The 14377-nt window shown below is 46.1% G+C and overlaps 1 protein-coding gene across 3 annotated transcripts in view; it reads right to left on the minus strand.

Moving 5' to 3' along the window:
• Positions 1-14377, minus strand: part of hsph1 (heat shock 105/110 protein 1) — a 128153-nt gene that overhangs the window by 83641 nt on the left and 30135 nt on the right. For all 3 annotated transcript variants that reach the window (XM_085999313.1, XM_085999312.1, XM_085999314.1), the window contains exon 3: positions 14223-14360. In XM_085999313.1, coding sequence (XP_085855439.1) covers positions 14223-14360 — 138 coding nt within the window. The remainder of the gene's footprint in view (positions 1-14222; positions 14361-14377) is intronic.

The raw sequence follows: 14377 nt of genomic DNA on the forward strand, positions 1-14377 counted from the left end.
AAAAGACTGCTTTCTGAAAAAGATTTAACATTGGACAAGGCTTTCAGTATGGCTGTATCATACGAAGCAGCAGCAAAAGGAGCTGCAGAGATACAAGAGACACAGGACTTCGGCACCCATAAAATGACACAGGAGTTCGGAAGATGTTATCGCTGCGGCAGATCCACCCATAACCAGAGGGACTGCTGGTTCAAGGGCAAAGCATGCAGGCAATGTGGTAAGATTGGACACATTGCACGGGTATGCCAATCTGGACAAAATAAATCCACTGACAGAAAACAAAAAATCAATAAAGAAAAGTACAGGAAGGTACAAATGATGACGGACAATAGCTCCGAAGACCAGAATAGCGATAGCGACTCCGGAAACAAGAGACTAAGCTGTCTCAAATTACATAATGTACTTGCCAAAGAGGATTACCAAACCATTTGGGTTACCCTCACAATAGCAGGGTCCCCAGTTAAAATGGAGCTAGATACAGGATCAGCTCTAACCGTAATAAATCGACGAGATTACGAGAGGCTATTTTCGCATATACCTCTAAAAGACACATCCATTATCTTAAAAACATATACGGGGCAGAAAGTCTACCCCAAAGGAAAAATAAGGGTGCCTGTGGTATACAACGGCAAAGAAATACAAAAGTTGTATTTATACATTCTACAAGATGGTGGTCCACCGTTGTTGGGACGTGAATGGATAAGGAAGATACGTTTAGACTGGCACTCCATTCAGGCACTGACGGTGACCAATAAGGAAAAAAACAATGATGACATCATACCTGAACGATTAAAAGACATCTTGGCCAACGCCAAAGAAGTGTTTCAAGAGAAACTAGGAACCTTGAAAGGCATCACCGCCTCAATAAAAGTGGAAGATACAGCAATTCCAAAATTTTTTAAGGCAAGACCGGTGCCATACGCAATACGTCCGGCAGTCGAGGCAGAGCTGAAGAATTTGGAAAAGGCAGGCGTATTATCCAAAATAGATTGGAGCGAATGGGCAACACCCATCGTTCCAGTCATGAAAAAAACATTGAAAAATAACTCTGAGGAACAGAAAAAAATTCGCATCTGTGGGGACTTCAAGGTGACTGTAAACCCGGTCCTTCACACGGTACAGTATCCTCTTCCGAGGATAGAAGATATTTTCGCCTCACTATCCGGAGGGAAACGTTTCACAAAAATTGACTTGGCACAGGCATATCTACAGATGGAGGTTGAGGAGACCTCTAAAAAGTATCTCACAATAAGCACACACAAAGGCCTGTACCAGTACAATCGACTGGTTTTTGGAATAGCATCAGCTCCAGCTATCTGGCAAAGAGCTATGGAGCAAGTCCTGCAAGGGATTCCGGAGACTCAATGCTACCTAAACGACATCCTTATAACAGGAGAAAACGACAACGAGCACCTTGCCAATTTGGAGCAGGTGCTCACTAGGCTGAAAGAACGGGGCCTACGAGCAAATCGCCCCAAGTGTGAATTTTTCCAAAATCAGATATCATATTGTGGCCACATAATTAATAAGGAAGGGTTGCATAAGTCACCTGAAAAAATTGAAGCAGTTATAAAAGCCCCAGCACCTGAAAATGTTTCACAATTAAGGTCATTCCTGGGATTAATAAATTACTATCATAAATTTTTACCGAACTTATCAACTATTCTACACCCTCTTAATGATCTTCTACAGACAGGAGTGATTTGGAAATGGAACGAAGACTGTAAACGTGCCTTCCATAAATGTAAAGACTTAATCACATCCAAGAAAATTTTGGCTCATTACAACCCATCACTACCAATCAGACTGGCGTGCGATGCATCCCCTTACGGCATAGGAGCGGTATTGTCCCATAGATTCCCTGATGGCTCGGAACGGCCGATAGCTTTTGCGTCACGCTCATTGAACTCAGCTGAGCGTAACTATGCCCAGATAGACAGGGAAGCACTCAGCCTGGTATGGGGAGTGAAGAAATTCAACCATTACCTACACGGACAAAAATTTACCTTGCTGACTGACCATCAACCCCTCATCTCCATATTCAACCCTAAAAAAGGTGTCCCCATTATGACGGCACAAAGACTACAGAGGTGGTCCCTTTTTCTAGGGGCACACCAATACAACATTGAATACAAAGGGTCAAAACAGCATGGGAATGCTGACGGTTTATCACGCCTACCGTTGCCAACGATAGAAGAGGCACCTACAGTAGACCCAGTAGAGATATTCCACTCTACCATAGTGGAATGTCTACCGGTGACAAATTCTGCCATTGAAAGAGACAAGAAATGACCCTACTCTCTCATGGGTCTACGATTTAACAATGAAGGGATGGCCAGCACATAGCGAACCACTGTTGCCAGCATTCTCGCAAAGAAGAGAACAACTGTCAGTGTGCCGAGGAACCTTGATGTGTGGATCCAGAGTGGTGATTCCACCCAAACTCCAGGATAAAGTGCTAAAGGAGCTTCACGAGGGGCATCTGGGTGGAGTGAAAATGAAGAACCTAGCTAGGGAGTTTGTATGGTGGCCAGGTATCGATGGAGACATTGAAGACATGACCAAGAGCTGCCTAGGATGCCAGAAGGTCCAAAATGCTCCGCCACAGGCCCCTCTACATCCATGGGAGTGGCCCTCATCTCCCTGGCAAAGGGTGCACATCGACTTTGCTGGTCCATTTATGGACTCAATGTTCTTAATCGCAGTTGATGCACACTCCAAGTGGCCGGAGGTAATAAAGATGTCCTCCACCACCACGGAAAAAACCATCACAGTATTAAGGACCATATTTGCCAGGAATGGGCTGCCGGAGCAGATATCTTCTGATAATGGACCACAATTTGTGTCCGAAGAATTCAGAAAGTTCTTAAAGAACAATGGGGTAAAGCACTACACGTCCGCCCCATACCATCCCGCCACCAATGGATTGGCTGAAAGGTTTGTCCAGACCTTCAAGAAGGCCATCAAGGCCATGGGTAATGAAGACATAAAACTTCAGCACAAGGTGGATAACTTCTTATTTGCATATAGGAATGCAACGCATATGGTTACTAACCAAACTCCCGCCATGATGTTCTACAATAGAAACCTAAGATGCCGGCTGGATTTGGTCAAGCCCAACATCCGAAGGGACGTGGAGAACCGGCAGTTTCAGGGCATGAATGAAAGGCCAACTAGGGCCTTCCAGATAGGTCAACCGGTTTTGGCCCGGGACTACCGTACCGAGAAATGGCAGCCTGGAACTATCTGCACACGATTAGGACCACTGATGTATACCGTGGACATCGGAGACAGCATAATAAGGCGCCATGCTGACCAAATCATCAAGTCATCCGAAAAGGGACAACCTACACCACCACTCTATACATCTAACGATGAAGTAGAGATACCCATATCTACCTCCGATCCGGTGATACTGGAGCCCGATGAACCAGACACTGGCCTTCAAGCCGAATCAGCCTTGCCAGAAGAACCTACACCACCAGAAACTACTACACCCCCGAGGCGTTATCCGGACCGAGTCAGGAAGCCTCCTGAGAGACTAACTTATAATTAATTAATACAGCAATGTATATTATTTTGCATATAACATGTAATTAATAATTACTTAAAATATGATGTACTAGTTAGCTAGAAGGGGAGGAATTGTGGTGTATGTGCCTTTAAGAGCAATTATGGTGTATGTGCCTTTAAGAGCCCCAGGTGTGCGTAATGCCGGTAATTGCCACTTGGGCTATATAAGCCTGTGTATTGTGTATATCCTTTAGAAACCCCCCCCCCCAGACTTGCTTAGTAAATACCTATGAACCAACTCCTGTCTTCAGTGTCTTTATCTACACACGGACACTACAATCTACATACTATAACTTACAGATAACAATTTCCTGAAATAATGGACAATATGCATCTTTTCATCATCCTTCTTATACTTTTCAAACTAATCTTTTGCCTTGCAGCTTTTACACTTAATGATCAGCTCTTTTAAAAAAAGCTTTGCTAATGGTGAAACATTTGCTTGAATTGGTACTAGATATCTCAGGTATGGCACTTAGAATTTTGTAATTTCTAGCATGAGGTAAAGTACCACTACCACCGTCTCAAGGGCAATTAGGGATGGGCAATAAATGCTGGCCTTGCCAGCGACGCCTACATCCCATAAACGAATTTTTAAAAACACATTATATAAAGTAGGTTTTCCAGCCCCACAACCCCCGATCCCTGGCACCAATCCCCGGTCCCATGTTTCCTGGCTCCCCAAGCCACAGACCCACTTACCAATTAGGCTAACAGCGGCCAGATTTTTCAAATACTCTTCGCCATAGGCCCTGAGGCTATGCCGGCTCCAGGCCCAATATTTGGCGAGCCTTGGGCCTCACAATTCAGGCACTGGGAATGTACTCTGCTTCTCGCGCAGTGAAAAATGGGTGCCCCCGAATTTCTGGGCCTTCCATGGCCTTTTCTGCAAAATTACTTGCAAGCCTGTGATCCTTTGTCCAAATATGGTATACTGTCAAACTCCTATTTTTAAACTTGCATCTCTGGTATTTGAATCCTTTACTAAAGTGACAAAGTTTACCTAAGCAAATTAGTCAATCACTACTACTTATGTTTTTTAAATATCACCAGTTAATCTTCAATTAGCTGCCAATCAAAATTTGTTTCAATGAAAATTCATGTGGGTTTGCATAATGGAGGACACAAAATTAACCATCTCCAACTGAGAAATTCCATATGGAGTTCCAGCTGCCATTTTCTTCAGAAATAAATAGTTCAATCTGTTAAGGATGCTGCATTACTAGCTTATAGCAAGATTTCCCAGGGTTCTGTACTCCAGATCAGTTCTCAGGCTGACCCGAAGTCATGGCCCCTGCAGTTTCTTTTGGAACTACTCAGCAATGTACAAGTATTTTCCTAGTCAGTGATATCAAAAGATGGACCCAAGAGGCAGGGCAGTCTCCATACAAGAAAATTATTGACATTTTCGACAAAACCAAATGAAAGTTAGTGAGGATTGTTCCACCTAAAATGCAGAAGCACTTCAACAAAGAGCACTCCCCCAAATTGACTTTCTCTTAACTGTTAGTTTAACATCTCATCCAAATGACGATGGTTTGCCAAGGTCCCGTCTGCCTACTCAGGTGAATGCAAAAGATCCCATGGCATTATTCAGAAGAGGGGAGTTCTGGCCAACACTTAACATAGGAACAGGGTAGGCTATTCAGCACCTCAAGCCTGTTCTGCCATTCAATTAGATCATGGCTGAACTCTATCTTAACTCTTTTTACTTGTCTTGGTTCCATGGCCTAGAAATTGGATAAGGCCCGAAAACCGGCACGGGGATCACGAGGAGCTACAAAACTAGCATCCGTTCGGAGGACTGAAGGCAGCACGCAAACTTCGCGCTGCGTGTTTATTTGCATGATTGTAGCGTTCAGCCAAGCGCTGAATGTTGCTGCTGAGTGGCTCAACGCTCAGCAGGGGCCCAAGTTCATGCGAGGCTAGCTCCATTAAAGCTACCCTTCACTTCAAGGCAGTCTGCATCTCTTCAAGGCGAGGTGCATTCTGCCTGTAGCAACTGCTGGAACTGGTTGTGGAGTAAAGGCTCAAAAAGGAGTACTGAATAATGTCTCAACAGGCCAGAGAAAGGGCTCCAAGGTTCTTGGATGCAGCACTGGAGGCCTAGGTCCAAGAGGTCCAACTCCGAGAGAGGTCCTCTTTCCACAGGGGGCCAGGAGACCCTCCAGGCAGCAGACTGCAGTGGGCGCAGATAGCCACTGTGGTAAATGCCAGCAGTTTAGCCACAAGGATCTGGACCCAGTGCAGGAAGAAGTTTAATGACCTTCAGTGGTCAAGGTCAGTGAATTCATCCTCAAATGCCATATCCCACCATCTGCACCACAAGCCTCACACAATGCTTAATGTACCATGCCACAATTATTCACCTACCGGACTGCACCAGAAGTTTGCGCATGCTGGACCCAATTCGTCACCCACAGCGCCTAAACAACAGGCACTACGCAACCAAATTTCTAGGCCCATATCTCTTAATACCCATTGCCTAACAAAAATCTATCAAACTCAGCTTTGAGATTTTCAACTGACCTCACCTCAGCTACTTTCTGGGGGAAGAGTTCTAGACTTCTACTACCCTTTGCGTGAAGAAGTGCTCCCTGAATTTATCCCTGAACAGCTTAGCTATAATTTTATAATGCCCCCTTGTTCTGGACAGCCCACAATAGAAAATAGTCTGTCTCTATCCACGCTATCAAACTCTTTAATCATCTTCAACACCTCCTTCAAATCACCACTTAATCTTCGATACCCAAGGGAATAGACACCTAGGGGGAGAAATTGGGTGAGTTGCGCCACCTGTTAGCACCTAAAGAGGCAGTCAGTGGCTGTAGCGCCACTGGCTGCGTCTCCCGCGATATTCAGCAGGGGAACGCCACAGTTGCGCCGTTCGCTACCCACGCCCGGTTCACGGGGCCTTACTGTGCCGGCAGCAGCGCAAGTTAAGGTGGAGGTGCGGGGCGGCCGCCTTTTTTCGGCAGCCGCCTGCCAGCACCTCCGTCCCCGGCCTCCTAACCACCCCCCCCCCCCCGCGGCATTGCTGGCTGTTTCCCCGAGAGCCCGGCACATCTCCTTGGTGCCGGGCTCATTTGCCGGCACTCGCGAGCGGAGATCGCGCTGTTGCAGGCACCTCCCCCTTAACAGTGGGAGGAAGGCCTGCAGTACCGCAGCGTGTGGCGATGCGGCACGTTGCGCTGCGATATTCAGTTTCAGCGCCCTAAGAGGGAGGCGGAGCGCCTCGAGCCTCGCCCAGTGTCCCTCGAGGAGCAATTAAACTGAATATCTGACGATCGCTAAAGCCTCGAACGCTGCGCTAAATCCTGCGCCCCAACCCAATTTCTAGGCCCTAGTCTAGTAAACCTGTCCTGATAATTTAACCCTTTTAGCCCTAATATCATTCTGGTGAATCTCCGCTGCATCCCCTCCGAAGCCAATATATTCTTCTTGAGGTGCGCTCCCCAGAACTGATCACGGTACTCCAAATGCGGTCTAACCGGAGCTTTATAGAACTGTAGCAGGACTTCCACCCCTTTGTATTATAGCCCCTTGAGATAAAGGCTAACATTCTATTAGCCTTTTTGATAATTTTTGGTACCTAGCCAGTAGCTTTCAGTGATTTCTGTACATGGATTCCTCAATCTCTCTGCTCCTCCACAGTTTCTAGCTTCTCGCCATTTAGAAAACACTCAGATCTATCTTTTAGGTCCAAAGTAGGTGACCTCAGCACCCCATACTGAACTCCCATCTGCTACAGTTTTGCCCACTCACATGTGCTTTAAAAAAAAGTTTATCCCGCAACCAACACCACCATTTGGTAATTTATTCCATTGCCTAAATTGGTTGCCATGTTTACCTACAACAGTGACTACACTTTATAGCCAATGAATTACTTTTGAAGTATTTTAGGATGTGAAAGGTCCTATACAAATTTATTCTTTTATTAAAATTTTTGATTTTACTTGTCATGCCAATTTCCTATTGTCATGATTTAGTAACACTTTTGTAACATTGATATTCTTCAGAGGTAGGTTTGCCAAATCTGGTTGGACATATTCCTGGATGTTTGATCACGTGAAGTTCGATTGTTGCAGTTTGTAAAGGTTATTGCACTTACCTTTTAAAAGTTGGGTCCCCTGTAATTGAGTGCCATTGTACAGTTTCTTTCTCCTTAAACTGGTACTTAAGTTGGCATTTTCGGCAGCATGGAGACCAACTACAAAGAAACTTTAGCATTGAATGAATGGCTGATACCGAAGGTGAGCAACGCCTCAAGCACCCAAGGGACAGTCAGGGTGGTGCGCAATGGAAATTTAGATTACGGGCCATGGAGTTGCGCAGGCACAAACCGTGCATACAAAAGTACTTTTCTCCCCGGCCGCAATTAATTCTTTTAACATTTTTTTTTTAGAAAATTGATATTCCTCCCCAAGTTAAAAGAAAATCAGAGAAATTGTTAATGGCATAGCACAGGTAGGTACAGGCTACATCATATCCAATACAGAGATATTTTTCCCTACCTACCAAATGTTCCAGGCACTTCTGCTCAGGTCCTTGTAATCCTCTCATCAAAATTCTTCTGTCGCTGTCCTACTCTCCACCCGCAGAAACTCCTCCACTATCAGTCTACCTGCCGTAACTTCTCCCTGGTGCACTCTGCACACCCAGCAGCGCCCTCCACCACCAACTTAACCGGAATTGCGGCAAGCCACAATTTCTGGCAGCTGGATGACAAGCTGATGGTGATGCTTAGGTTAGTGTGCATGCGCGAACTGCGTATACAACAAACTTTTCTCCCAGGTTGCCAGCAGCAGCACGCAAGAGACAACTCGGTCATTCTGGGAGACTCCTGGGCAATCCTGGAGGGTTGGTAACCCTACCTAGAGGTAATATCTCGTTTCTATTGAGGTTATCGATTTACTCTTGCCACTGTGCTCCAGTCACCCAAGTCCTACATAAATTTTGTGTATCACAGGCCTACAGAAGTTTAATTTTGCTGTCACAACCATTTGCCAACATCCTGGCGCTTGGCATGGGCCACATTTAGTAAAGGTTGACGTAATAAAACTCACTACGCACTTGGTTTGAGCATAAAGCAAGGCTTTAATCAACTTGTTTCAGAACATGGAGGTCTAGTTGTACTTCACTAGTTCCTGTCTTACAAAATGTCCCTGAGCAAGCTGGGCCCACGCCAGAGTATTTATACTCCTTGGACGGCGCCACCAGCTGGCCGTCCAGTGTTATTTCATGAGTAGCTTCTTTATGATGAGATTTATAACAAAGGTTATTTGGACGCACTGGGGTAGAAATTGGTATGCGTTTCACCTATTCTTTGGGCCTAAAATGGGCGCAATGTATACCAATTTCTGGGTGTGAGGTCCTGCACCTAAACTGCGCTGGCAGCATGGTCGCCGCAATATTGGTCCTTACTATTTTTATCGTCCCTGACTTTAATGGAAATAAAAATCACTTGAGATGTAAAATGTGTTGCCCATACGCTATCACCCGTTTTATACAACTGCACAAAGTCAAAATCTACCCCAGAGAGTGTGAAATTGATTAAATATAATTCTAACATGTATGTAATCATCAAATCTTCCCTACGCACGATTGGAGACCAACCAAAAAAAAAGCGTAGTGTTTATGGACACCACAGTGTCAGCCGATGAGTTGGAGGTGGGGTGGGGAATGACTTATGGCATGGCAGGACTTCCAGCCAAACAGTGAATTTTACAGCAAACAAAGTATATTTAAAAAGAGTCTCCACAAACTACAGCAAACAGAAATTGTGCGTAAAATTAATCCCAGTCACTTACAGCAGTGCGAGCTCCAGGTGTGATTGATGGGGTAACTACCCAATCATCTCCATTCTGGCTGGGAATAGTGGTGTCACTATATGCAGCGAAAAAAAGGCCCTCTTGGCCTAGAAGTGGCACAAGCAGCTAGGATAACTCTGGGACATAGAGCAGTGTTGTCACCTGGTGTATCACAGCTCACAAGTGAGCATCAGCAGATTGTGGAGACAGGGACAGCAGTGGAGAGTCCTCGTCGGAGGGTGCAGGACTCTGCCAGCTCGGCTCAGCTGCATGTCGACCCTCTGCCTCTGGGTCCATCCATAAGATCAGCGGTGCTGGAACTCCAGGAACAGATGCAGGAGTCTCTGGCAGGTTTTGTCTCCAGGGTCGCTGCGAGTGTGGAGCGAATGGAGTAGTCCAGAGTGAACATGAGCAGGGCCTTTGTGGAGTCATTGGTGCATGAACGCATCACCATGGAAAAGGATGGCAACCTCCATGGAGGTGATAAGTCGCCAGAGTGCAGAAAACATGGAGTATTCAGAATAGAATGACATCTCTGGAGGAGCGATGGTCATCTATTGAACAGAGAAACCAGATCTTCATGGAAGTCCTTCGGAGTAGGACTGCCATTGCAGATACGGGTCCCCATGGCCCCCCTGATGTGCAGCAAGGTGCTCTCAAGCCACTTGCAAGCGCTGAGGGGGACCTGACCTAAGAGGGAAGTTGGTGGCAGACACCAAGGAAGTGGGAGCTTCTCTCCAAGTGCTCACACTTCCATGCCACTGCAGAGCCCTCGGTCAGATCCCCACTAGAGTCCACACCCAACTGAGATCGGCGTCTCAACCCCTGCACAGTCGCAGGAGCAGCAGACTGTTGATAAGCCCTCACAGGTTTGCCACCCCAGAGGACGCCAAATGTGTCAAGACAGGAGCAGCAGGAAAGTGAGCAAGGGGCCTCCACATCTGCTGAAGCCACAGGGGAAGCACCACGCGTAAGAGAAAGATACTGCACAAATAGTCACAAGGGTAGTCACTTGGGTGAAATTTGATGTTTTATGTGGAAAAGCCATCAGATGAATAATGTAAATAAAAAATCTGATGGCTACTGATGACCGGAAAGCCCTGCAGCGGGTAGTCAAAACTGCCCAACGCAATACCGGCACCCGGCTACCGACCATAGAGCACATATACCAGAAACGCTGTTCACGGACCATCATCAAAGACCCTACCCACCCCAGCCACAGTCTGTATGCCCTCCTGCCATCTGGGAGACGCTACAGATGCATTCGCACCCGTACGACCAGATTTAGGAACAGCTTCTTTCCCAGGGCTGTCATCCTACTGAACTCCACAAATAAACTCTAAAGCCTGCACATCTGCCAATGCACTTTATTATGGTTATGTTTATGTTAATGTATTACAAGCCAAATGAATGTTGAATGTTTAAATGTCTTAATCTAAATGTACACTCTCGGGAGCCGCAAGCCTACATTTCATTGTACTGCACTTGTGCACTAACAATGACAATAAAGTTGATTATGATTATGATTAGTTGTGGCGTGTGTCATTTCGCAAATGGGACTTCCACATTGAGGGCTTAGGCTTACTTGCAATTGTCAGTATGGTGGTCAAATTGCTAGGAATCAGCTGGTTCTTGGCCATTGTCAATGCTGAGGTAAGAAGCTGCGAAGCAAAAGTGCTCGAGTGGCTAGGCTAAGCAAATCTGGCCAAGATAAGTGCGTTCCTTACATCCCGGGCAGCTATGTTCTCACGTACTGCTGCCGCTGGTTGATGGGCCTCTGCAAGATGTTAGTTTTCGCTCTCCTCCTCATCTGAGGATATGTGAGGAACCACTTGGTCCTCAGGAATCTGCAAGCCATGACACTGTGCCATGTTGTGAAGTGCACAGCAAACCACGATGATTCTGGAGACCCTGGCTGCTGAGTACTGCAGGGCTCCACCGGATCTATCCAGGCATCTGAAGCGCATCTTCAGCAAACCGATAGTTTGCTTGATTATGGTTCTGGTGGACATGTGGCTGGAGTTGTAGCTCTCAGCTTCGTTGGATAGCCTCAACGGCGTCATTAGCCATGTCCTCAGGGGATAGCTCTTGTCTCCAAGTAGCCATCCGTTAAGTTGGTCTGGCGGACTGAATAGCGGAGGCACACTAGACTGGCGCAGTATGAAGGAGTCATGGCAACTGCCAGGGTACTTGGCACAAACATGCAAAATTTCCTTCCTGTGGTCAAACACCAGCTGAACGTTGAGGGAGTGGAAGCCCTTGCAGTTGACAAAAATACCTGGATTGCGATGGGTTGCCTTAAGGGCCACGTGTGCAGTCAACGACACCCTGCACCCTTGGAAAGCCTGCCAGATTAGCTAATCCAACCGCACGCACCGTGGCACTTGCTTGATCCTTGGTGAAATGGATGTGATTGCCATCGCGCACAAAGAGGGCATCGGTTACCTGCGTAATGCATTTGTGTGCGGCCGCTTGGGAGATGCCGCTGATGTCTGCTGCTGATCCCTAGAAGGAGCTGGAGGCAAAAAAGTTGAGTGCGGTGGTGACTTTGATGGCCACGGGTAAGGATTGTCCACCTGGTCCTCTGGGCTGCAGGTATTGCTGCAGCATTGCGCAGATGTCACCCACTACCTCTCGCCTTTGGCACTGCTGCTCAGACATGCTAAGGTAGCTGACTGACCCCTTCTGGCCTGTGCATCTTCAGGTGGGTGAGCGGCAGCTTGGCGCTGCTGCTGCTGTTGTTCCTGGTCCTGCTGATGCTGCAGCTGGTCTTCTTCCTCATCTAATGCCCAGAAGGGAAGGAAATAAATGGCTCCCATGCTTCTGGTATATGCCTCAGTTGAGGAAGCGCTCAGTGAAGGCGGTGAGAAGGATTTCCCAGGAGGTCACACTGGAGATGGGTGTCAGGCTCCAAACTTCCACAGCTGTGGTTATGCCTTTTAAAAGTTCCCCCAGACCGGAGACTACAAAGTCCTGCCACCTGCAAATGATGGCTTATCAAATCTACTATTTAATGGTTGACCTGCAGCTGAGAGTCAGCAATCCAATTGTGCTCCCGCCAGGTTTCACCGTCGGTTTCAGAACAGGCGTGTTTCACGTGGGAAAAGGGTTAAAATCGCAAAGGCATATCAAAATGGCATTATAGAGCCAATTTAGTGCTTGTTAAGGGCCTTAACGGCCTATCCCACCTCTTGGAGGTGGGACAGAGACAGGACCACTAGACACAAATTATTTAAAATTGCTTGGAGGCGGGCCCGCCAGTTTATGCAAGTTTAACCCCCCACACGCCCCCAATCCTGCCTCCATGGCCCAATGAAAATCCAGCCCAGAGAGTACAAAAACAAGGAAGTTATTGCGAACCTTTATAAAACACTGGTTTGGCCTCAACTGGAGTATTGTGTCCAATTCTGGGCACTGCACTTTAGGAAGGATGTGAAGGCCTTAGAGAGGGTGCAGAAAAGATTTACAAGAATGGTTCCAGGGATGAGGGACTTCAGTTACGTGGATAGACTGGAGAAGCTGGGGTTGTTCTCCTTAAAGAGAAGGTTAACAGGAGATTTGATAGGTGTTCAAAATCATGAGGGATCTAGACAGAGTGGAGAGAGAACATGTTCCCATTGGTGAAAGGGTCAAGAACCAGACAGCACAGATTTAAGGTGATTGGCAGAAGAACCAAAGGCGACATGAGGAAAAACTTTAAAAAAAATTTTTTTTTATATAAAACGCAGTGAGTGGTTAGGATCTGGAATGCACTGCCTGAAAAGGGTGGTGGAGGCAGATTCAATCGTGGCTTTCAAAAGGGAATTGGATAAGTAGCTGAAGGAAAAAAATTTGCAGGGCTACAGGGAAAGGGTGGGAGAGTGGGACTAGCTGAAGTGCTCATGCAGAGAGCCGGCATGGGCTCGACGGGCCAAATGGACTCCTTCTGTGCTGAAACCATTCTATGATATTCAAGACAGAGATTGATAGATTTTTGGATACCAAGGGAACCATGGGATATGGGAATAGTGAGGGAAGGTGGAGTTGAGGTAGATCAGCCATAATCTTACTGAATGGTGGAGCAGGTTCGAAGGGCCGAATGGCCTAATCCTGCTCCTATTTCTTATGTCTCTGCTTGGTGGAGGCCTAATGAGTGTTGTCCTTGGGTAGCTCTTACTCAGATCTGAGAGGAGCACGCAAAGTCTGCTTTAGAAAGTTCAATGTAAAAGTTCTTTACCATTTCATATAATATCTACCCCACAAAGATAGCAGGGTGTTAAAAAAAATAAAAATGCAGTGTTTGATGCTACAATGATGTAGTCCTTCAAACTCTACCATGTCCTACGTAGCCTCTTCAATTTCTCTTGTTTCCAGTACACCTTTTCTTCTCCTTGGAAATATTTTGTGCTCACCCTATCTAAGAAAGACTAGTGTCTTAACCATCTAACTACTGACCCATTGGTCTAGAAATTCAATCGTGCTCGGCCAGGCATCTGAGTGGAGGCTTTCTGGCTGCTGTCTTTGGATTTGATGAATACTGGCTCTAGCCTATTGACCTAAACCCAGAAATACAAGCAGGTTCAGATCAGGTCAGGTAAAGCACACTATGTGCATTCCACTTGACTTGTGCCCAGGCTGGAAGAGGGCAACAAAAAAAAAGTCCTTTGAATTTAAACAGTAATTAAATAAACTTCTGTCAAGCACAAGCGCCAAGATATTTTAATTTTTCTTAGAGAAGTCAACATTTTTTTTTGTAATGCCAGTTCTTATTAACTATAAAGCCAAACGAACACATTATTCAGATCTATCCCTAGGAATCAAAAAATATACTTGCAGACAAGAAAATTCAAATGGACTTGCCTTAATTCCAACTCCAGTTTCCATCGGAACAAGGTCATAAGCTAGATTAGCTTTCTTGTTTTGAATAAGGGGATCATTAAATGCTCGACCATGGAATCTTTTGAAGTTTACTATGGTGTTCTTGGCATTTGTGATCAGCTGAAAAGCAAATAGAA

Source organism: Somniosus microcephalus, chromosome 10, assembly GCF_052327205.1.
Source record: "Somniosus microcephalus isolate GS21.2 chromosome 10, FLI_Smic_1.0, whole genome shotgun sequence".
NCBI lineage: Eukaryota > Metazoa > Chordata > Chondrichthyes > Squaliformes > Somniosidae > Somniosus > Somniosus microcephalus.